This window comes from Henckelia pumila, chromosome 2, assembly GCF_033568475.1.
Source record: "Henckelia pumila isolate YLH828 chromosome 2, ASM3356847v2, whole genome shotgun sequence".
NCBI classification, from domain to species: domain Eukaryota; kingdom Viridiplantae; phylum Streptophyta; class Magnoliopsida; order Lamiales; family Gesneriaceae; genus Henckelia; species Henckelia pumila.
In genome coordinates this window covers 168,896,084-168,919,456 of record NC_133121.1, presented here as the reverse complement: position 1 = coordinate 168,919,456, position 23,373 = coordinate 168,896,084, and the positions used below count along the sequence as shown (strand labels likewise).

The following is a 23,373-nucleotide window of genomic DNA, read 5'->3' as shown; positions in this document are numbered from 1 at the left end:
TTGATCCCGATACCCACAACTAATTCTAACGGGGTACGGGGGCGTAGCTCCCGCATTATGGACCATAAAAAATTTTCTTACCCCCTTGGCTCACCCCTTGGTACAACACCTATGCCAGCCTCTCGCCCTCGCCCTCAACTTGCCTCAACCTCCCCTTGCATTCACCATTGCCCCTTTCTTATCCCCTCGCCACCCTATTCCCATCTCTTGCCTCCGCACCCTTGTCTCTTACTCTTCCAACAGCACCCTCACCCTCACCCTTGCCCCATCTCCAGCATCCTCACCCTCGCCCCTTATTCTTCCGAAAACCCCTCACCCTTGCCCCATCTCTAGACTTTAGCCCCTTACCCTCTCTCCATCTCCAGCCTCCTCACCCTCTCCCCATCTCTAGCCTTCAGCCCCCTCACCCTTGTCCCTCAACTCACCCTCTCCCCTCACTCTTCCAACAGCCCCTCACCCTCTCCCTCGCCCCATCTCCTGCCTCAGCCTCGCCCAACTTGTAACCTTGCCCAGCCCCTCTCACCTTCACCATCACGCTCGTCACACCACTTCACCTTCTCACATCACCTCCAACCTCACCCCACTCTTTGCAGCATCGCCCAACGCTTCCTTATGCACACCCCCTGTTCGATGAAACTACCAAAGCACCATCTTCACCTCTCACTCAATTAGATCACCAACTGTTTCTTGCCTCACCCAGCACTAGCCAAGTGTTTGATCCATTGCCAAGCTCAACTAACTCGATTATTTCTCTCAATCGAGAATTCTCAAGTGATTTATTGATTGTACCAACCATTAACTCTTCAAATAATTATTTTAGCAAGAAGATTGAAATTTGTCTCTACTTCCCATTAATTCCTCTACTACGCAGATCTTTAGTAGAAAAATTGAAATTTTCATCCTTCCCAACTAAGCCAGCTCCTCTATCAGGGTTTGCTTTCGTAAGAACATCAAAAATTTCATCATCGCACATCTACTACGCCCTTCACCACCTCTAACTCCTCTACTTGGCCTTAGCCATAGTATGAAAAATGCAAACTTCAAATTTGAACCCTCTAACTCCTCTACTTGGTCTTAGCCATAGTATGAAAATATGAACTTCAAATTTCAACAATCTAACTCTTCTACTTGGTCTTATTCATAGTAGAAAAAATGCAAGTCTCCATCTTTCACCCTCTAACTTCTCTACTTGGCCTTAGCCAGAGTAGAACAAATACAAACTTCAACTTCCAAACCTCTAACTCCTCTACTTGGTTGTAACGCCCCAAAATTCATATTTGAGATTAATATTGATAATCAGAGGTGATGAGATTCGAGGGCTAAATTGATATCTGAGCAGGGACTGAATTGCAATTTTTGGAGAATTCAGGGACCAAAGTGTGATTACCTATTTTGACTTGGTATTTTAGTATTTATAGGATTATTAGGCTTGTGAGTCACCATTTCCTTCCCTTATTCTTCCTCCTTCACGCCGAGTCCTCCATAGCCGCCCCTTCAAGCATTCTGTTTCCGATTTTTGCTCGATCCATCCGTTAGAAATTCAATCTGAAGGTATATTCGCGATCACGGCTGCGAGAGCTTCGTTATACCGTAAGTTTTTCTTCAATCAGCTATACTTTGATTTTTGGACGTCATTGGAATTTGATTATTTTTGGTTATGTTGTTCTTGAGCTAGCATTTATAGTTTATTTAAAGTCAGATCAGATAAAGAATGTCGTACGAAATTGTTATGATTTTTGGAATCAAAATTCAAAATAGGGGTTTGGGTTCGTGTTGATATTTGTATTTTTTTGATGGATTTATTGATGTTAGAAGTGGAATTGGATTGATATGTTGAGTTGTTGATTTTCGGTTAGTTGATATATATAGCTGTTATGCCGCTAGTTTGAAATTTGGAAATTTTTGGGGATTATTGTTTGAATCATTATTGAATTGAATGAATTAGTTGATATTAAGTTCTTTTGCATCTCCGTACAGATTTGGTTGAAGACTTCTGAGCTCAGAATTCGTGGAATTCGAATCGTCGAAGAATTGATCGAGATTTGGTAACAAGTTTACCCTGTTCGTTGAAGTATGATTGAATGGAATTTTGATTGGAACTTTCGTTGTTGTAGCTTGTCCAGATTGGGAGCAACATCAAATCAAATTAAAGGTAAAAGTCGACATCGAATCGAAAAGGGACGAATACTCGAGTTCAGATGGATTCTCGAGTCCCTAAATCACATACTTTCATGAATACTTGTTTTGATTGATTACGGGCATTTATTTGAATTACTTTAATGTATTATGAGTTTCACATGCATTCATCTTGAGCCGAATTACTTGATTTCATATCGAAATAGACGTTTTGGGGACTATATTGGAGTGGCCTTGGTTTTCGAGTTTTCCAAGAGCTAGAATGGTTCTTATAGTTGCTCCAAATTCTAGAGGATCGAGTTATAAAATTTCCACCTCGAATGGGAGAGTCGGTGAGTTAGTTTTTATAACTTGTCCCCGGGATCCCAATCAAAGAACCGAGTATACTTTTGATTATCCGATTAGATAATCTCGATTTTAAAGACATGAATTTCATTCTATTTCATATTTGGAATATGTTGAAGTTATATCATGTTTTGATATATTAATTGACATTACATGTCTTGTTGCTTATACTGGGAATTTTATTCTCACTAGAGTTATCCAGTTGTTGTCTTGTTTTGTATGTGTACTTGGCAACAGGTGGGACAGGTTCGAGTCAGAAGCAGCATGACTAGATCGATTTGGGAGTGATAGAAGTGAGGACTTGGTTTTAGATTTGATTGTTTTTCGAACACGTTTGTATCATGTATTGTGTTTTGAATTGTAGAACCTAGAGTTGATGCATGTTCTACTTTTTGAGTATTTGATCGACCTTAGAACTTCATGGATTGTATTATGTTAGTTTGTTGGATTAATGCATGTTGTAATGTGAGTTTTGAGTTGTTGTTGGATTTGCATGTTCTGCTGCCTGTTTTTATTTTCAAAATTTATGCAGGGCACGGACCCAATGCCACATCCATGCCAGGGCCCGTGTGCCTTCACATTTTGTTATGTTACGATTTTGTTCATGCACGGACCCCGGACATGCATCCGTGCATGGGTCCGTGTGAACTAGTCTGAGGCAGTAACTTGATGTTTTTGAAATGATGGGCATGGACCCAAGCACAAAGGGTGCACGGGTTCCGTGCATAAAACAGAGAGCTCGACTTTTATTGCATTTGTTTTGCACAAACCTATGCACGGAGGTGTGCACAGGGTCCATGTACTCTGTAGTCCTTGATCCTTAGGCTACAGGTTAATGCACGAAACCGAGCACGGAGGGTGCATGGGGTCCGTGCATGCTTTTAAAAAAAAATATTCTTACCTTTTTTTCTTGACTCTCTGTCGTTGATTGGTTGATTTATTCTTGATTAGATGTTTAGAACTGAGGTACTCACATTGGCCTTAGCCAAAGTAGGAAAAAATAAACTTCAACTTTCAACACTCTAACTCCTCTACTTGGCCTTGGCCATAATAGGAAATATGAACTTCAACTTTCAACCCTCTAACTCCTCTACTTGGCCCTAGCCATAGTAGGAAAAATACAAGCCTCCATCTTTCACCCTCTAACTCCTCTACTTGGCCTTAGCCATAGTAAAAAAAATAAAACTCTTGACATTGCACCCTCTAACTCCTCTACTTAGCCTTAGCTAAAGTAGGAAAAATGCAAGTCTCCTTCTTTCAACCCTCTAACTCCTCTACTTGGCCTTAGCCAAAGTAGAAAAAATGAAAGTTTCCATCTCTCACCCTCTGACTCCTCTACTTGGCCCTAACCATAGTAGAAAAAATATGAACTTCAACTTTTAACCCTATAAATCCTCTACTTGGCCTTAGCTAAAGTAGAAAAATGCAAGTCTCTATCTTTCAACCCTCTAACTCCTCTACTTGGCCTTAGCCAAAGTAGAAAAAATGAAAGTCTCCATCTCTCACCCCCTGACTCCTCTACTTGGCCTTAGCCATAATAAAAAAATATGAACATCAAATTTCAACCCTCCAACTCGTCTACTTGGTCTTAGCTAAAGTAGGAAAAATGGAAGTCTTCATCTTTCAACTCTCTAACTCCTTTACTTGGCCTTAGCCAAAGTAGGAAAAATAAAAGTCTCCATCTCTCACCCTCTGACTCCTCTACTTGGCATTAGCCATATTAGGAAAAATATGAACATCAACTTTCAACCCTCTAACTCCTCTACTTGGCCTTAGCTAAAGTAGAAAAAATGCAAGTCTCCATCTTTTAATCCTCTAACTCCTCTACTTAGTCTTAGCCAAAGTAGGAAAAATGAAAGTCTCCGTCTCTCACCCTCTGATTCCTCTACTTGGCCTTAGCCAAAGTAGAAAAATATGAACTTCAAATTTCAACCCTCTAACTCCTCCACTTGGCCTTAGCTAAAGTAGGAAAAATGTAAGTTTCCATCTTTCAACCCTCTAACTCCTCTACTTGGCTTTAGCCAAAGTAGGAAAAATGAAAGTCTTCATCTCTCACCCTCTGATTCCTCTACTTGGCTCTAGCCATAGTAGGAAAAATATGAACTTCAACTTTCAACCATCTAACTCCTCTACTTGGTCTTAGCCAAAGTAGAAAAATATGAATTATAGGTGAAATACACCTAAGGACCCAAGGCCTAGGGAGTCAACAAAACCATCCTTCACCCTCGATCAAAATAACACTTATTAATTTTATAAATGGAAATTGATTTCATTGAAATTCAAACGATTACACGAGTAATAGTTAAAAATAAAATATATCAACAATTAGCTTAGGGATAATATTTTCTAAAGCGACAAGGGTTCCAAGACCTCTTCCAAGCCCCGCTATGTGCATCTCCCAGTAGTAAGCTCAATAACTAAGTTTCTCCTCCCAGGACCCCAATTCTACTTCTTCATGACTTTCCTCCTCTTCAAGTACCTAAATTGCTTCCTCAACCACCAACAACATACTCCTCCCACTTATTATTACGTTAACCTCCATCCGCGCCCTTTTTCCTCCATCTCTCACCACTCCATCATAATATCGGTGTGCCACCATTTGATCCCCATGCAAGACCCAAACTTCTCTCCCAACTGGAAACTTGAGCTTCTGATGATATGTAGAAGCGATGTCTTTAAAGTCCTTCATAGACGGCCAACCCAAAATTCCATTGTACGATGAGGGAGCATCTACCACCGTGAATCTCACCATCTTCTTTACCCTCTTAGGATCGCTTCCCATGGACATCGGGAGATCAATTTTCCCCATAGGTCGAATAGCATGGCCTGTGAATCCATACAATGGTGTAGACATCGACTCTAATTCACATCCTTCTATATTTATTTGGTCCAACGTCCCTTTGAACAATATGTTCACTGAACTCCCACTGTCAACAAATATCCTTGTTACATCATAATTCACAATTGTAACTGTCACCACCAAGGCGTCATTATGTGGAGCCAATACATCTCGTAGGTCCTTGGGTCCAAAACTAATAACGGGATCTTGTGGTAAATTCAGATACTTAGATATCTCAAATTTCTCTATCCTCCTCCCATGTGCTTTACGTGCTAGCCCAGAATCTCCGTCGGTGGCACCTCCTGAAATCATATGATTCATTCTTCTTGTAGGATTGTTAGCATTGTCTGTCATCCTCCTTCATTGGTTAAATCCTTGAGGAGGACCCTGACCCTCTATCTCCATTCTCGGCTCCTCCATTCCTTGATTTATCCAAGGAGGACCTCGCCCTTGCCTCGGGGGCTAATGAAACTCTTGATTACCTCTTGACAAATTTCTCTCCTCATAGGTGGAGGAAACTTAAGACCTTCATCAATCCTTTGCAAACTTCTTAGATTCCTTTTTTTCTCCTCCACCTCCATCACCTTGTCCCGGTTTTGATCCAAGGGGACATAAGGTCAAAATTTCCCTTTATATCGAGCTCGGTCATCTTCTCTTTCTCCCATCCCTCGCTTCCAACCTCCCTTATCCGCCCCTTCCAAATTACTACCTCCTTGCCTTTGGTCAGTACTTCTGTGTCTTTGAGCGTCTTCTAGATTCACGTACTTCTCCGCTCGTGCCAAAAGATCGTTGTAGCTTGATGGAGGCTTCTTAACCAGGGACTTGAAGAATTCACCACCTTTCAACCCTTGGGTAAATGCACTTATCAGTATATCAGGAGTAGCAGACGACACTTCCAAAGCCGCACCATTAAAGCGTTGGATAAACTCCCTCAAAGTTTCCTAGTCTTGTTGCTTCATCACAAACAAACTCAAGGAGTTCTTTTTATACTTTTTGCTACTAGAAAACTGATCCATAAAAACCACACTGAACTCCTTGAAAGACCTTATGGAACCAGGCTTCAACATATTGAACCATTGTTGGGCGGACATCACTAACGTGCTCAAGAATACTCGACATTTTATACCATCGGAGTATTGATTCAACAAGGCAGCATTCTCAAATCTTCCCATATGCTCCTGCAGGTCCGTGCTTCCATCATATTCTCCCATGCTTGGCTTCTTGAAACTAGCTGGAAGTTCTTTTTCCAAAATTGCTAGCGAAAATGGACTTTCCCTCTTAAGAGTCGAACCCTTGCTTCCAAGTTGTTGTCTCAACATCCTTATCTTCTTCCACATTTCCTCCTTCTGTTGATCACCTATGCCTGGAGGAGGCAGGGTTCCTCCCACCTGAAGTTGTTGGCCTACTTCATCCTTATACCTTGCTCTTGCTCTTGCTCTTGCTCTTGCTCACGACTCCGGCCTTGCGAGGCTTTTTGATTTTTCTTCACGGACTCTTTCACTACCTTAGTGATAAACTGACCCAACTCTTCCAAGGTCATGTTCCCCACCATATTTCTAGGGGTAGGCTCATCCATCCTCGGCCCTAGGTGAGATGATGTAGTGTGAGCCCTTCTACTTCCTCTTCTTCCAACCATCTCTACGTCTTAACTCGATTTTTTCACAGACGACGCCAAGTGATACTCACTAAAATTTTATGGTCTGGATCCGATTCAAGCCCAAAGTTTCAAACCCAAGAACGAATCTGAAATCAAGAAAATAATGTTAGAGGGGGCTGGGAGGGTATCCCGACGTAGCCCTCCGACGATCAAGTCAGAGACGTGAACGAATAAAAGAAAGAGGAGCTTGGGTGCCCCTAAAAAATGAGAGTGAATGAATCTTAAATAAAGAGAGCAAACCCATATTTATAGGAGGAAAAGTAGGAGACCACAAACACTTTGTAGGGGACCACGAGTGTGTAGTTCACGCGCCTTTCCTTTAGAGCTCGCCCTCCAAAGACAACAAAAACACAAAATCAAGCTTACCACCCTAGGGGTCTCCCACCCTAGGCGAGCCTCTCCTCCACTTCCTTCTTCTACACTCTCCATATATAATTTCACATCTCCATTCTACATTATTATAAGCTTTTGACTTACCTTAGAGACCCCATGACTAGGGTCCAACTTGATGGGGCTCTCCCTCACTCCTTGGGAGCCAACATACACCATCTTCATCCATCATGGGCCAACCCTACCCCTTAGAATAAGACTCGGATCATAGTCTTTGGTTGTGGGCCTTTATTGGGCTCAAACATGTGTTGGGTCCACTCATGAGGTATCATTCCCCTTTTTTATGAGCTCATTTGAATTCAAGGACATTGATTAAGCGTCTCAATAAATAATAATTAAATAAGATTGAGTCCAATTAAATCGAGTCATTCAACTTGAACCTGAAAGATAGTCGATTTGGGTCATTATCCAATACCAAAGTTGTTGTCGTAATGGAATGCTTTGGTTATAGATTTAGTGTAATAGAAAAGGTTTATACCCAATAATTTACTTTGATTATCATTCGTACGTAATATAATTTTAAATTTTTTATTGACATTATTATACGTATTTCAAACGCATGATGTCGCTCTAATATCCAGTATTAGAGAGTATCGGTGCCACATAAATAATATTCGATTGATTTAGTGACTTACGATAAAAAAATGACCAAAACCCAAAAAAAATCAATTAATTTATTGGACTAAGACAAAACTTTGAAAATTTATAGGATTAAAATAAAAAAACAGACCAATTTACAAGACTAAAATTGTAATTTTTTTCTTTATTGTTATGTTAAACACTGGCTAATTACATCAACACATCTTGTAAATTTTTTTTAAAAAAAAAAAAATCAAAAGAACACCTTATGTAAAACTAAAAGCATGTTAAATCCCATATTTTCAAATATTGAACATAAAACCCCCAATCATAGGCGGTACATGTGCTCAAGTTTTATAACATAGGGTGAAATGTGCTAAAATTTTTAAAAATAAAAGATGCATTAGCTTATTAATAGTTTTTAAAGAGTTTTATGCCTTTATATTTTTCACTGATTGATGATATTAATTCGCTTAATACTATACACAGGGGCGGATCCACCATAGGATCCACAAAAAAAAATTAAATTTTTCTTAGTACTATATAATTAATATTTTTAGGAAATTAAATAAATACCGACGGCCCCTCAAGCAATGAATGAAATCTCTTGTAGCTTAGTGGTAAAAGACTCTTTTATTATTTTTATGTACCAGGTTCGAATCTTCCTGCTCTTAGAATTTTATTTTCTTTTCTCTCTTTTATTATCTCTCTTTTGTCTTCCTTCTTCTTTCACATCTTATATTTTTTATTTCCATCTTCTTCCTTAATGTCACAAAATATATCTAAATTATTATTATTATTTAACTAATAATAAATTATTTATTTACTAAAAATTTTAAAATTTATTCTGTAAAATTATGTAAAATATAATGACATTACAATAACAAGTAAAATAAAAAAATATCATATTAATCGAAAAAAAAATTCCAAATATCTAAAATATTTATATATTTATTGATATCTTTAAAATTTATCATCTAAAATTACACTTATATAATTACTTTTCATATTTTTTTCTAAAATATATACATTTGTACGATAATTAATAATATTTTTCCGCTTTTTTTCATTAATATGCTCATATAATTAATTAGGCTTTCATTAAAGTAATAAAATAAAATTATATATATATATATATTAAAGTAATAAAATAACATATTTGAAATAAATAAAAGATAATGAGCAAATTACATGGAAGAGATTTTCTTTTGGATGTATTGAAAGAGAAATTGCTAAAAAAATTTGTATTGATGTTATATATTATCGAAACTATAAAAATTCTAATGTACATCGAATTTTTTAATGTATAAATATTTTGTTCGAAACATAAATTTGATGCTTAATTAACTGAATAAAACCGGTACTTTAATTTGTCTCTTTTATTTTAATCTTGTGCCTACCTTGTAGGCGACCCCATGACCAAAATCCTGAATCCGCACCTGACTATACACAATTTTATTTTTTCATACTTTGTATGGCAACGTAACTGAGTGACCAATATACATGAGAAGCTACACCTATTAGATTTGTTATGCGATGAGCAGTGCAAAACACTTCAGTCCTGAGTGCACAAAGGAATTGATGGGTGCTTCGCACAAACACTAGCAATTTTTATTAAGATAGTTAACTTACAAAATCTTATATTTTAATAAATAAAATATATTATATTTTAACCAAATAAACTCTTTTTAAATGGAATCCGAATTATTATTGAATTAAAAAAAAATTGTGAAGAGTATTTTGGGAAACAAAGTATTTTTTTTAGAATTTAGTTTTTTTTTAAAATTGAAGTTATCAATCGACCTTTACATTGTTTTCAATTTTTTCGACTAGATATTGTCCTTTCTACTTTTAGAAAGCAATATCTTTTGTCTTTTTATAATTTGATTTATATTCAATCTAGAATTCATTTATATGCAAAGAAAAAGAAAAAAATTTCTATTATACCAATAAGTAACCCCATCAAAAGAAAGTATAGGAAGTGGATCATCTTTTACAAGAAAACAAAATTTTGAAACGTCAAAATGACCAAAAATTGTAGATTTCACCCAATTTCTGGTCATCTTCACGATTCCAGCAAACGAGATTGAAATTTGTATCATATGTTACATCGTTGGATACATTCGCATTTTCGAGACGATCATACCGTGAAAATTTTAAGACAATCGAAGTTATTTTGGGTACCCGTGCACATAAATCCTTCGCACTCTAAAGTGCGAGAATCAAAACTATATATATATATATATATATATATATATATATATAATATCCTTTCAATGATTCACAACTTTAAATTCACTAATAATTTTTTTTTCAACGTTAGTCTTTTTCATCAAAAACGATGATTTAGTGTCAAAAAATGATAACACGATCTTGAAATTACTAACTTGACGTCAGACATTGCCAATGTGTCCGATGTTATACATGTGAACATGAATCCAATGGAAAAAATAAGAACGAAAAAGTAAAAATTAGTGGACTAAAATAGTGAATTGACCATTAATAACAGGAAAAAAATTTAAAAAAGTGTAAATTATCAGGACAAAAATATAATTTTTCCGATTATGAAATTACACAACGAATATATATGTAATTAAAATATATATTAAAGTTTAATTGGAATTGAAAATAATCGAAAACCTATAACTACATTGTGATACCTCGTTTAATGTCTCGCATCATGGATATGTTTCAATACAATAACAAATGTCTCTCATACAAATCACTTATCAGGTATTTTTTCTTATTAAGAAAAAGTTGAGTAGTTTTTCCTAAAAGCTCTCCCAAATATTACCTTAATCTCTTTGTGGTTAATTTTGAGGAGATAATTTTTTTTTCTCTTTTTAATTAGCAAATCCTACTGTTTTTATTTTCCTTTTTTTGTGCAAAAACCAAGGTTCTAAAAAATGCGAAACACATCGAAACGTGAAGGTCAAGTTTTAACTTTTTCAAGTTTAAACCAGATTACTACGAGTTTAAACGCAAAAAACCGTTTTCAACTTTTATTAAAATTTTAATTTTATATATTCAAATAATAAATAAAATGATAAAATTACCATAAATTTAATATTAAATGAATAAATTTTAGGTTCTTAAAAACATAAAAGTATTAAAATTATATTAATTAATAGTTTCCTATATATCTAAAAAATAATATAATAAAAATAATCTCATTATCAATTAATAGTATATTCTAAAAAGCGCGAAATACATCAAAGCGTGAAAGTAAGCAAGCGTATGTGGTATTAATAAGAGCTTAAACATAAAATTTTAAATATCTAACACAAATTAATGGAGTAAATAATTCCTAAATATAATAAATTTAACTAGAATGCATTGATTTTTTGCCAAAGTCTAATTTAATTTATTATATTATTTATTTTATATCAATTATCATTAAATACAAACTCAATTTAACTAGACTGCTTTAAAATATTAGTCTTAATATTCTTCAATATGTTCTGCATATACTCATCATTGGTACACTTAACTATCCAAGATTGTACAATTTTTACATTGCTAGCAGTACTTACTAATAAATTTGATAATTCATGTTCTTTCTTCGTATTATTAATCATTTTTTGTATTTTAAAAAATTGCACTTAAGCGTATTTAATGACACTTAATATGATCAACATGTGTGTGATCATTTTTAGCCGAAACGAGGTTTTTTTTATCGTTTTTAGCCGAAACGAGGCGTTTTGGAGAAGTTTTAAGCTTAACGAGATTAAACGAGGTTTAATCAAGTTTTTAGAACACTGGCAAAAACCCATATTTTTGGCTAACAGAGTTTTGGAGTTTCTAAAAATTCTAGCTCGGACGAAGTTGAAATATTGACTCCGTCATTACTCTCATAACCAATCTTTATTAGTGAAAATTTTGATGCAAACTTTCACCAAAGTTTTTTTTTTGTTATTTTTTTTATTTTTTATTTTTTGTTTTTTGAATTTTCACCAAAGTTGGGCAATTGAATTGGATATGATCGATTAATTAATTACTAGGTAAAATAAATTTTGTGGCTGCTAACTTTATGAATCAATAATTGAGTCCCCTAGGTCAAAAAGTAGATTTTGAGGATCAAGATTCCATGCAAAGCCCATTGGAAACTTTAACATGTAAAATTTTCTTTCCCGCGAACCTTTATTTCATGTCAATAATTTTTAGACAAAGCAATTGAGAATCATCAAATCAATTTTTTGTTGGGGTAAATACTCAGACTAGTTATTTTTCAAATCATCAAAGACGTGGAATCAATGCTAATATTGAGTCATTTCAAATCATTTATTAAGATACTCCTCAAATCCAAATCCAAATTCAAATCCTCCTAGCTAAATACAACTTAAAGAATGGCTGCACATGTTAAATCCCGAAATAAATCGTTGGATGATTAAGCCCGAGAAGAAAAGTGTTCAGAGCTAGTAACTTCAAAAATATAATATGTGTGGAATATAGAGCAAGTTCACGTTTGAATATCATAAATGTTTTTTTTTTAGACGTGGAAACCCGCAGCCGCTACCCTAGTGCTTTGGGTAAATCCCTGGACTAACGCAATAGCCTGCAAACTACGCTAGTCAGGTAAACTACACTGGGCAAACCCTGTGTGACAGGCTTAGTCCAAGAAAGTGTTGGCAGGAGGAATCGAACTTCTGATTTTTGGCCAATAGTTCACCTGCTCCACCAACTTGAACACCCCTTAGGGGCAATATCATACATGTCTTATTTACGGATGTGAAAGATGTTCGCTTCCTGATAAACATATAAAAGTCAGTACTGCAATTCCATTTTAGTTTATAAGAAAACGATTGACGAAATATTTATTGTAATTCACTACATAGTTTTACATAAAATTCTATGCCCTTCAATTTTCCTTAAATCTGATATGTGATACATACATATATTTTGAAGAAACTAATAGAAAAATAGAGGTAACATGACAGTGTCGTACTAACTTAATTTAATCTATTACGTACCTCTATTTTTATTATAAACATTGATAGAGGTAACATGATAATATAATACAACAAACCAAACCATCACTAATTTTAATATAGTAATAGAATAATTAAAATTGAACCCAATTCCAAAGACATGGAAAGAAAAGTCCTTTTATTTCTCTTTGATAACTTGCAGCCAATGTCAAACAAATTGAGCAAGCTAGCATTAAACATCTCTCATTTAAATTCATATTATAATAAAATAATAATAAAAACAACAACCAATAATAGCAATCAATCAATTACGTACCAAAAAGTTACTTTTTTTTTCTAATTTTTTTTGTTTGTTTAAAATTGAATCTTAACTTTTAACCTTGGTTCATGATGCATTTACGCATGTAAAATCAAATCTTTATATAGACATCAGGGGCTTCAATGAAACACAAGCTAAATCAACCCAAAGATGGGAACAAGAACAAAAGGTTCTGCAATGGCTTCCTTCATTGCCATGATGGCTGTAATTTCCCTTTCTCTCCCTTTCGAAACCCATGCAAATTACTACCACTACTCGTCGCCGCCCAAGACTCCCTATCTCTACAAATCCCCTCCTCCAAAGATTCCTTATATATATAAGCCTCCACCACCACTTCCACCAGAGAGTCCTTACGTCTATAAATCTTCGCCCCCGCCACCACCACCTCCCAAGGAGCCATACAAACACAAAACTCCTCCACCACCATCACCTCAAAAGGAGCCTTATGTCTACAAGTCTCCGCCACCACCTCCACAAAAGGAACATTATGCATATAAGTCTCCACCACCTCCTCCAAAAGAGCCATATATATACAAATCTCCACCTCCACCGAAAGAACATTATGTATACAAGTCTCCACCACCACCTCCACCGAAAGAACATTATGTATATAAGTCACCACCACCTCCATCGCCACTTCCACCGAAAGAACATTATATATACAAATCTCCACCACCACCACCGAAAGAACATTATGTATACAAGTCTCCACCACCACCTCCACCGAAAGAACATTATGTATACAAGTCTCCACCACCACCTCCACCGAAAGAACATTATGTATACAAGTCACCACCACCACCACCAAAAGAACATTATGTATATAAGTCTCCACCACCTCCTCCAAAAGAGCCATTCATATACAAGTCTCATCCACCACCACCACCACCACCACCTCCTCCACCGAAAGAACATTATGTATATAAATCTCCACCACCTACTCCAAAAGAGCCATATACATATAAGTCTCCTCCACCTCCACCGAAAGAACATTATATACATAAGTCTTCACCACCTCCTCCAAAAGATCCATATATATACAAGTCTCCACCACCTCCACCACCACATAAAAGTCATCATGTGCACAAGTCACATAGACCACCTCATAAAGTTCCTTGTAAGCACAACTCTCCACCACCTCCACCTCCCACAAATCCATATGTACACAAATCGTCTCCTCCGCCGATATACGAGTATAAATCCCCACCGCCACCTCCACCTCCACCTCCACCTCCCCATCATCATTATTATTACATCTCTCCACCACCTCCTCACCAGTATTAAGTTCGAAATTTCAACTCCATATATAATGTAAGATTTTCATGCTGGAAAAAGGAAAATAAAAAATTAAAGAAATATAAATAACAATAATAAGAAACATATCAATCATGAGAGGTCAAGCAAGTTCATCGATCGAGTTGATCTATATTATGTTTTCAGGCTTTGAATTATTGCTATATGTTCAAATAATGTTTTAAATTTCCGAAGCATGCATTACTTCTGTATTTTGCTACGATGTTTAATTAATTAAATGTCAAATGTTTCCCTATATTTGATTGCAAATATGTAACAAATGATTGAAAGATAGCATACTCGTACTGCAACAAACAATCTTATTTTAATTTGACTAATTGGACCCATTATGTCAACATTAACTCAACCTTAACAAATATAATGTTGCAGACATAAACACAGGAAAATCAGTTGGTTCGGTTCGATTTTTGGTTTTTTATTTCGACTCTTTTTTACTTTCGATATTTGATTTTAAAATACATATATAATCGATATCGATCGAAACTGTTTTTGCATTCAATTCGGTTTTCGGTTATTATCAACATCTAAATCTTACTGGCCGGGATAGCAAAAACATGGTGATTTGTCTCTGATGGACAGAGGGAGTGAGGGACAGTGGCGTAATCAAGATTTATATCGACAAAATTTTAAAGGGATATATTCGATCTTGTGGTAAAATACAATAATTTTATGATTTAAAAATTTTTAAAATAAAAAATCATTCATAACATTATCTATAATCATTCATAACATTATATATATATATATATATATATATATATATTATATCATTGGAATAATTTTCCGACTAATTTTTCATATTTAGTTATAAGATAAATGCATGGAGATCTGCCAGAAAAATATGGATCAGAAAAACTTATAAATATCCATAAACTCAAACCTATATGAAAAATGTAATGGATGTGTAACGAATTATGGAACAACAACAACAATGGTAAGTTGAGGCGAGAATGGAACTCTCTGTTTGCGAGATGAAATTATCCCGTAATAGTACTTGAACGGTTTATATGACAATTATCGTGTGTAAGATACAACGACCTGAGTTCAAGATAATGCAACACAACAATTATCTAGAACAGCATCGAACAAAATATGCAAGAACCTTCAAGAGACGGATGTAGGCAGAAGGGAAAGGAATGTCAAAAGTGAGTGTGACTGCAGACAAGGGAAGTTATTCATAGTGTACCATTGGTTGCAAGTTGCAAGTTGCAACGAAGGAACACGATCTTGTATGAACCGAACGCAACCTTCTGTGGTAAGCAGGTATCGATACCAACTTTTCGATACCGAAGTGATGCATGCAGCACTTAGAGTGCAAACTTTTAGACTGATTACGAGGTGCAAGTATTAAAATTTAATAAAAAAAATATTATTTTCAATTAAAGTTTGGCTAAAAAGAATAATAGGGTCATAAGACCCCATCCCACAGAGCGGTCGACGGCACGCTCGCGTGTGTGTTTGGTTTATCGACAAGCAGCTTGTCCCTTCCAAAAAATTCTGGTGCTCTAAAGACCCAATCCCATAAGTGAAGGTTAGAACTAATAATGAAGAGAAGAGTGAGATAGACTTTCAATGTGGGATAAGCATTTTTCCTATTATATCATTTTATAATTCATTCAAATTTTCAACAATCTCTCATATGAATGAAATTTATGCATGTATGCAGACTCACTTGAAAGTTCTTGTGAATTATTATTGTATAAGGACAGGTCGTTTGTGACTTTGAACCTACTTCAGTAATATACTATCGGATTTATTAATTGCTTAGTAACATGATGTTTTCAACTAGTCAATCGTTTACGTAAACCAAGTCAATAGTATTTACACAATAATAACTCTAACATATTTTTTTTTCGTGTTGTGTTCATTTCGGCCCTAGACCATACCTTAGATTCATAAGTGTTCCTATCCAAGCGGCCATCATGCACTTATTTAGGTGATATCCTATCTATATTATCTTGCTCTATTCTACCTTATATGTATAGAAATCATTAAAAGACAACTTAACATCACCATATGTTGCAGGTCTTTTCTACTTGGATGTTGTAAGAATGAGCGGGCGCAAATTCTATGTACTCATACTAATATTTATAATTTAGTGTTTCCATTGAACCAAGGTCTTGGGATCTCCAATTCAAAAGGTTGAGTTACCACTATAAAATCTATTTTGTGGGTTTTAAACCCATTATTCTTATCAATTTGTATATTTGATCTCTATTTATACCTTTAGTAAATGGAACCGCTAGGTTTTATTTTGATTTTACATATTCAACATAAATAACCTCATTTGAGATCAGTTGTTTTATGGTATTATTTCTTCGAAGAATATGTCGAGACTTATCATTGTACATATTGCACTGTTCTCTTCTTATTCTTGGTTGACTGTCGCATTGAATAGTAATAAAAGACACTGGCTTATTTGTAATGCCCGAAAAATCCATAAATCCACTCACTGATATTAAAAGAAATTTAAATGAATTTTAAGTGATTTTATTTTATTTATTTATGATTTAAAAGTTATGTTTAATTAAATATTTTATGTGATATTAATGATTTAAAAGTTATATATGTTTAAAAGATTTCGTGCTATGTATATTGCGTGAGATTTTATGTTTCCAATTTGAGTTTTTGGGTGTTAAAATATATGTTTATATGTGAAGCCTAAAACCCAATCTACTAAATTGCATGCATTAAATTTAATAAATATTAGGATTATTATTTTTAAGTTTAATTGATTTAAATCTTTATTTGAATTATGTGCTAATAGAATATTTTATTATTTACTCAAATGATTTTATTGTGCAATTTATTTGTTTTAAAGATTTTAAAGATTTAAGGTTTTGCTTATTTAAATGATTTTGATTTTTAATTGTTTAGTTTATTCATTTAAATGATTTTAACTGTTTAGCTTGTTTATTTAAATACTCTTGATTTTCCAACTTATAATTTTTTTTGAATAGCATAAGTTTAGCGGTTAATTATTTTAAATGCCTAGATTATTTATTTAAATGATTTTTAATAGTTCAAATCATTTTACAAGTTTTTATTTTAGCTTATGTATTTATTTAAATTGCTTTTAAACGTTAGTTTAGTTTGTTTAAAATTTTAATCGCTTTGCCTGTTATTTAAATATTTTAATCGTTGCTGTGACATCAGAATATTTAAAGTGTTTAATTCTTAGAATTTTCAAGCTTGTATCTTATTTAGTGAAATTAAATGTATGAACCTAGTTGCTATTTTGGAATAGCACTTTTTAAAAGTGTGTATCACTTTTTCCCTAAAATTGACACACTCACATTTATATGCTTACATCTATACATACACACTTAGGCTTAAATTAAACCCTAGACCCAAATAACACACACATCTCACGCCCAAACACACACCAACATACACAACATTTTCCCCCTGTTCCTCCATAGCACACCCGACGGCTTCCATCTTTCTTTTTTTTTTTTTCTCTTCTCCATAGCTCAAGCCGCCAGCCACCTATCTTCTCCGGCGAAACTCCACCACATCGAGCTAGGCGAGCTGTTTCCCTTATTTTTGGAGCTCGATTTCAGCTTATTCCAGCTCTCCATCATTTCGGCCGAGCTCCCCTTTTTTCGATTTCAGTAGCGTAAGGAAAGAATTTTGGGTTCATTTGGCCACCAAGTAGATTATTATGTTGTGTGCTTGATTCTTTCTTGCATTTCGTTCATCTTGGATCTAAGAATAACAACTCATTTATTTCTTTTTCTGATTTCTTGTTGGGCCTCGAAGTCTCGGTTCTCTGTGTGTCTAGTTATGCGTTGTTCCCAGGCCCCTTATCGGCGTCTCGTTCATGCTCATACTCGGTGTGTATATTGTTCTTTGTCTTGAATGGGGTCGAGTTCTAGGCTATTGAATGTTAAGGTGCAGGATTTTAGTTGTCAAGTGTTGCTGTTCGGAAACTTTATTGCCAAAAATTATTGGATAAGATTTGTACCTCAAGGATGACTTCCTAGTTGAGTATAGAGTGCATGGGAACCGTGTTTTCAAGCGAAAGTCGTTTTGATTAAGAATTGAGTAAGATTCAAGCTTTGCAAGGTATATTGCTTGGGATACGTCCTAAGTGCCAAAAAAAGTAAAGTCTAGATTCTTAGCTATGGTTTGCCACCTAAATCACCATCCTTGTCAACATTCTTTCATCATTTATTTGTGAATTGAGTAATCGAGTAAATATTTACAAGTACATTACATCTGCATAAGCATGCTTAAGTCCATGAATTAAGAAGAAAACAAAATATTTTGAACAAAGTGAGATGGTTGTGACCACAGAAAGACGTGTATGGACGAGTTGGGAGACGTCCTGACTTCCCATATCACAGAAAGACGTGTATGGACGAGTTTGGGAGAAATCCTGACTTCCCATACCAATCAGGGGAAAGACGAGTTTGGGAGAAATCCTGACTTCCTTGCGGCATAGTGCACTGCAGTCACGATCATGATCGAAACCAGAGTCACAATTCAAGGATCTAAGTTCACAGTTATAGTTCAAAATTTATATGACTATGTTTCAGTTTCAGTTATGAATGAGGATCGGATTAAGATTATGAAAGTTCCAAGTTTAAAAGTATGAGTTATATGTGAGTTCATTGCATGCATTACACCTCATTCTCATTTATCATTCAAATTTTCGTAGCAAGTTTCAAGTTATATTAAGTACAAGTATTTTAAGTATTAAGCATGTACTTTTAAACCCTCGTTATTTCACCACATATTCTTGTTGGGCCTCTAGGCTCACTACATCTAATTGGTGCAGGTTCAGGTTATCATTGAGATTGCGGGGCAGGACTATCGAGTGGACTGTGATGTGGGCACGACACTTCCCTCTGACCATGCCAGCCTTCCGCAAAAGTTCATTTAACATTTTACAGTCTTTTATTTTGTTACTTGGATTAATGTAAACGTAAAGATTTATTGAACGTCTTTGGGCATGTAAGTATCAAAGTATAAGATTTATGGTCGTTTGGAAGGTCGAATCTTTTTCTTCGGTTCTCGTTCAGTTCTCGGTCTGGTTTATTTCGTATTGTTGATTGCATTTTAAACTTGTTGTCTGTGATAGGTGGGTCGTTATATAAATAGATAGGTCATGCCAAAATTTTTATAAAATAATTATTAATTTTTGAAAAATCGTATTTTTTTTTTATTTAGTTTAATTTAAAGTAGAGTTAGGATCGTTTCAGTTGGTATCAAAGCATGGTTCTGGTTGGGTTGTGCCTACTGTCGGTTGCAAGAAACTCGAGAAATCTCGCCTCAAAGTCTGTAAGTTTTAATGAATTTTATATGGTAGTTATTATTGATTTATTACTTTAAATGTTTTGATGTCACCTTCTTTTTAAAATATTTTCAAAACTAGATGTTTAATTTACTTAATTTTGTAGTATAGTGTTTATTTTTGTTTAAAACTTCTTCTATAATTCAAAGTGTATTATTTGACTATTTATTTTTGTAGCATGCGGTTCCATGTTAAACGGAATTGGTGTACTAATATTTCTTCCAGTTTTGGATAGTACGAGGATGTTGTTTGAGTTGTTAGTTAGTACTAACAATTTTGATGAGATTATAGGAGTTTGTTGGGAAACATTAAACTTGTGTATTTGGAGATATTAATAATTAATATTAATTGTGTGCTATTATTGTAAGTTGTTTTTTTTTTATAACTGGATTTTAATTGGGTACAAATAAGTGAATAGTTTATTTAGGAATTTCTAGACATGTGTTTAGACAGTTAAGTTTATTAATAAAACTCATGTGAAAACTTGGGATACGAACTTGGTGTTATATTATTATGGATAGTTGAATTTTCTTTGTTTATTTGGGCAAGTATGATTTTTGGGAAATAGTGAGTCGGTTACTATGAGCCTTTCAATTATGTGAACTATTATTCGATCGTTATTTCATTTTTCCACTTTTGGTGCTCCAATCCGTTGCAACATATACTTTTGCTTATCCGAAATTTTTTTGCACATCTTTAGTTCATTTATGAATTCGTATGACATCAGTCAATGTTGTATTCAGATACTTTGGCCTTGGTCGAACTTCTTAATAAAATCTTGACCATGTTTCACACTTCTTGAAATTTTCTTCGGTACTAGAGCCACATGTTGATATGAGTGGGATTCACCTCGACTTTCCTTTTGGTGATCTACTTATGTTGTGGTTGACATCTGGATATGTCTTAGAACCGTTGTTTTCCCTGATTATTAACTTGTGTGAACTTCTCCCGACCGAAGTCTCACTGATTGCCTTGATTGTGCTTTAATTGTTTGAGCATGACTTCATTACCCATGGATGAATGATCACGAGATTTGTACTTTGTTGGCTCATATTCATTATTCATGGAGTCTCCATTATTATTCATTCACCCCTAGAATTGAATTATGAGTGAGTTGTTTTCACTTATCTAAAATTTCATTTTTTTTGCTCGTTTGTTTGTAATGCTTGCATTATTTCATTTCATATTAAGCAGTATTATTTGTATTCTGTTTCCTTTCATGATCCATCATAATGAGAATTTGGGTGGATCATAATTTCAATTATTATTTCGATTTCTTAGAGATTTGGCTCGTAGCTGCATAGTAAGTGTTTAGACTGTTGGGAGTTAGTATTATTACTAGATAAAATCCTGATTTATCGTTATGTTCTGAGGAATGACGACTACTAATTATATCTTGTTCTAGCGAGAAGACTACTAGTTAGTGGATTTATTGAATTCAGGTTGTCTATATATATATATATATATAATAATTTGGGAATTTTGGGATTTTCAGACTTGCTGTCGAGTTGAACTAGGAATTTGAGATATGGCTTCAGGTGATACGTAAGAATTGTTTGGTACTTAGGGACCATCTAATCCAATAAGTGGATAATAACTCGTGGTATAATTTGACTTGAGGTGTAAATATAAATTTCTTAGTCTTTGCATCTGGGATAGAAAAGTGGATAAATCTGTTGGAAAATTTTAATTAAGAATTGATCTCTCGGTAGAATAAAAGATGCTAGGATGAACGTATAAAGTGGTGAATGGATAATTGGGATCTGTTTAGTCACCTATTTAGATTTTGTATATAATCGGTTAATACCTTGGGGCTGAACAACAGTGGATTTTATGGTTATAATTTCTTACCAAGGATTGTATTAAATTAATTTATGGAAATATGTCGATCAATCTTAAGTTGAGGAGAGTCATTTGGCCCATTTGTAAGTTAGCTGAACTAGAGTCGTTGTTTAAGGAAATTTTTAATTATCCTTAGAAACGTTGCGAGTTATAGTAACTAATAAGGGATTGAGCATAGTCCAAGAGAATTAAGTAAATCATTGCTAATAAGTGACGTAGACCTTTAGAATTTCAAAACAGATATTAAGACGTTCTTGAAGGTATCATTATTCCGTAATACTAATGATTTGGGGAATATATAGAAATTAACTCGTTTTGTCGACCCTTAAGCGATTGTTGGGGAGATTTGTAATTTGTTTTATCGTTTGGGCATGCCGTAGAGATTTGTTGTAGAAGTATGAGTCAGATCCATCTTGTACCTTGAGGGCAGTTGAGGTAGAATTGTGTAGTTCCTTAGCTATTCTATTTAGGGAAGTTTAGTGTTTAGTTGCTAAGTATTTTGGGAACTTGTGGATTTCTCAAGAGCTTATGTTCTAGATTATATGAGATAAGTTTAACTGGTAAATAGACATTAAGCATAGTTTCGTTGTTAGGAAGCTTTTAAGTTATGAGTAAGGTCGACATAATTTATTTATTGGTTTTACGAATATTTATTGCTTGGGATTCCGACTTAGGATATAAGGTTAGCAAAATGTAGGTTTTGCAATAACATAAAGGTCTAAGAATTTGTAGGTTGTAGAACTTATCAGTGCGGTAGGATGACGTTCTTAAGTTGATAAATTTATATCGAAAGTAAATTTGAGGGGTGATAAAATTTAGTTGAGGATAAGACCACTTGGGAAGGAGTAAGAAATGTGAAATTTTATGTTGCAGTAAGAGTTATTCAAACCGTTGGTGATATAGGTATCAGTAAGCTTCAGAGTGCGCAGCGAAAGCTGACCTGGACCAACTAATGTGGGTGCAAAGTTAGAAATTTAGTGTTGATCTGGTCTAAGTTATACGAACCTAGTTAGTAAGTCTTGAATTTCGAGGACGAAATTCCATTTAAGGGGGAAAGAAATTGTGATGCCTAAAACCCAATCTACTAAATTGCATGCATTAAATTTAATAAATATTAGGATTATTATTTTTAAGTTTAATTGATTTAAATTCTTTATTTGAATTATGTGCTAATAGAATATTTTATTATTTACTCAAATAATTTTATTGTGCAATTTATTTGTTTTAAAGATTTTAAAGATTTAAGGTTTTGTTTATTTAAATGATTTTGATTTTTAATTGTTTAGTTTATTCATTTAAATAATTTTAACTGTTTAGCTTGTTTATTTAAATACTCTTGATTGTCCAACTTATTATTATTTTTAAATAGCATAAGTTTAGCGGTTAATTATTTTAAATGCCTAGATTATTTATTTAAATGATTTTTAATAGTTCAAATCATTTTACAAGTTTTTATTTTAGCTTGTGTATTTATTTAAATTTCTTTTAAACATTAGTTTAGTTTGTTTAAAATTTTAATCGTTTTGCCTGTTATTTAAATATTTTACTCGTTGTCGTGACATCATAATATTTAAAGTGTTTAATTCTTAGAATTTTCAAGCTTGTATCTTATTTAGTGAAATTAAATGTATGAACCTAGTTGCTATTTTGGAATAACACTTTTTAAAAGTGTGTAGCACTTTTTTCCTAAAATTCACATACTCACATTTATATGCTTACATCTAT

General features: G+C 34.2%; 2 protein-coding genes across 2 annotated transcripts; one reads left to right on the top strand and one right to left on the bottom strand.

Annotated features, from left to right (window-relative positions):
- Positions 1 to 4,960: 4,960 nt before the first annotated feature.
- Positions 4,961 to 5,674, bottom strand: LOC140878923 (uncharacterized). Its single transcript, XM_073282547.1, has one exon. The coding sequence runs from the start codon at positions 5,672 to 5,674 to the stop codon at positions 4,961 to 4,963; it is 714 nt and encodes a 237-aa protein (XP_073138648.1).
- Positions 5,675 to 13,342: 7,668 nt separating this feature from the next.
- Positions 13,343 to 14,742, top strand: LOC140884136 (uncharacterized). The gene has a single exon (XM_073290808.1). The coding sequence runs from the start codon at positions 13,344 to 13,346 to the stop codon at positions 14,475 to 14,477; it is 1,134 nt and encodes a 377-aa protein (XP_073146909.1). The 5' UTR covers position 13,343; the 3' UTR covers positions 14,478 to 14,742.
- The last annotated feature ends 8,631 nt before the right edge of the window (positions 14,743 to 23,373 follow it).

Bases quoted from the DNA above. Each gene is read 5' to 3' on its own strand.
- LOC140884136 (XM_073290808.1), top strand. From the start codon at position 13,344: ATGGGAACAAGAACAAAAGGTTCTGCAATGGCTTCCTTCATTGCCATG.
- LOC140878923 (XM_073282547.1), bottom strand. From the start codon at position 5,674: ATGACAGACAATGCTAACAATCCTACAAGAAGAATGAATCATATGATT.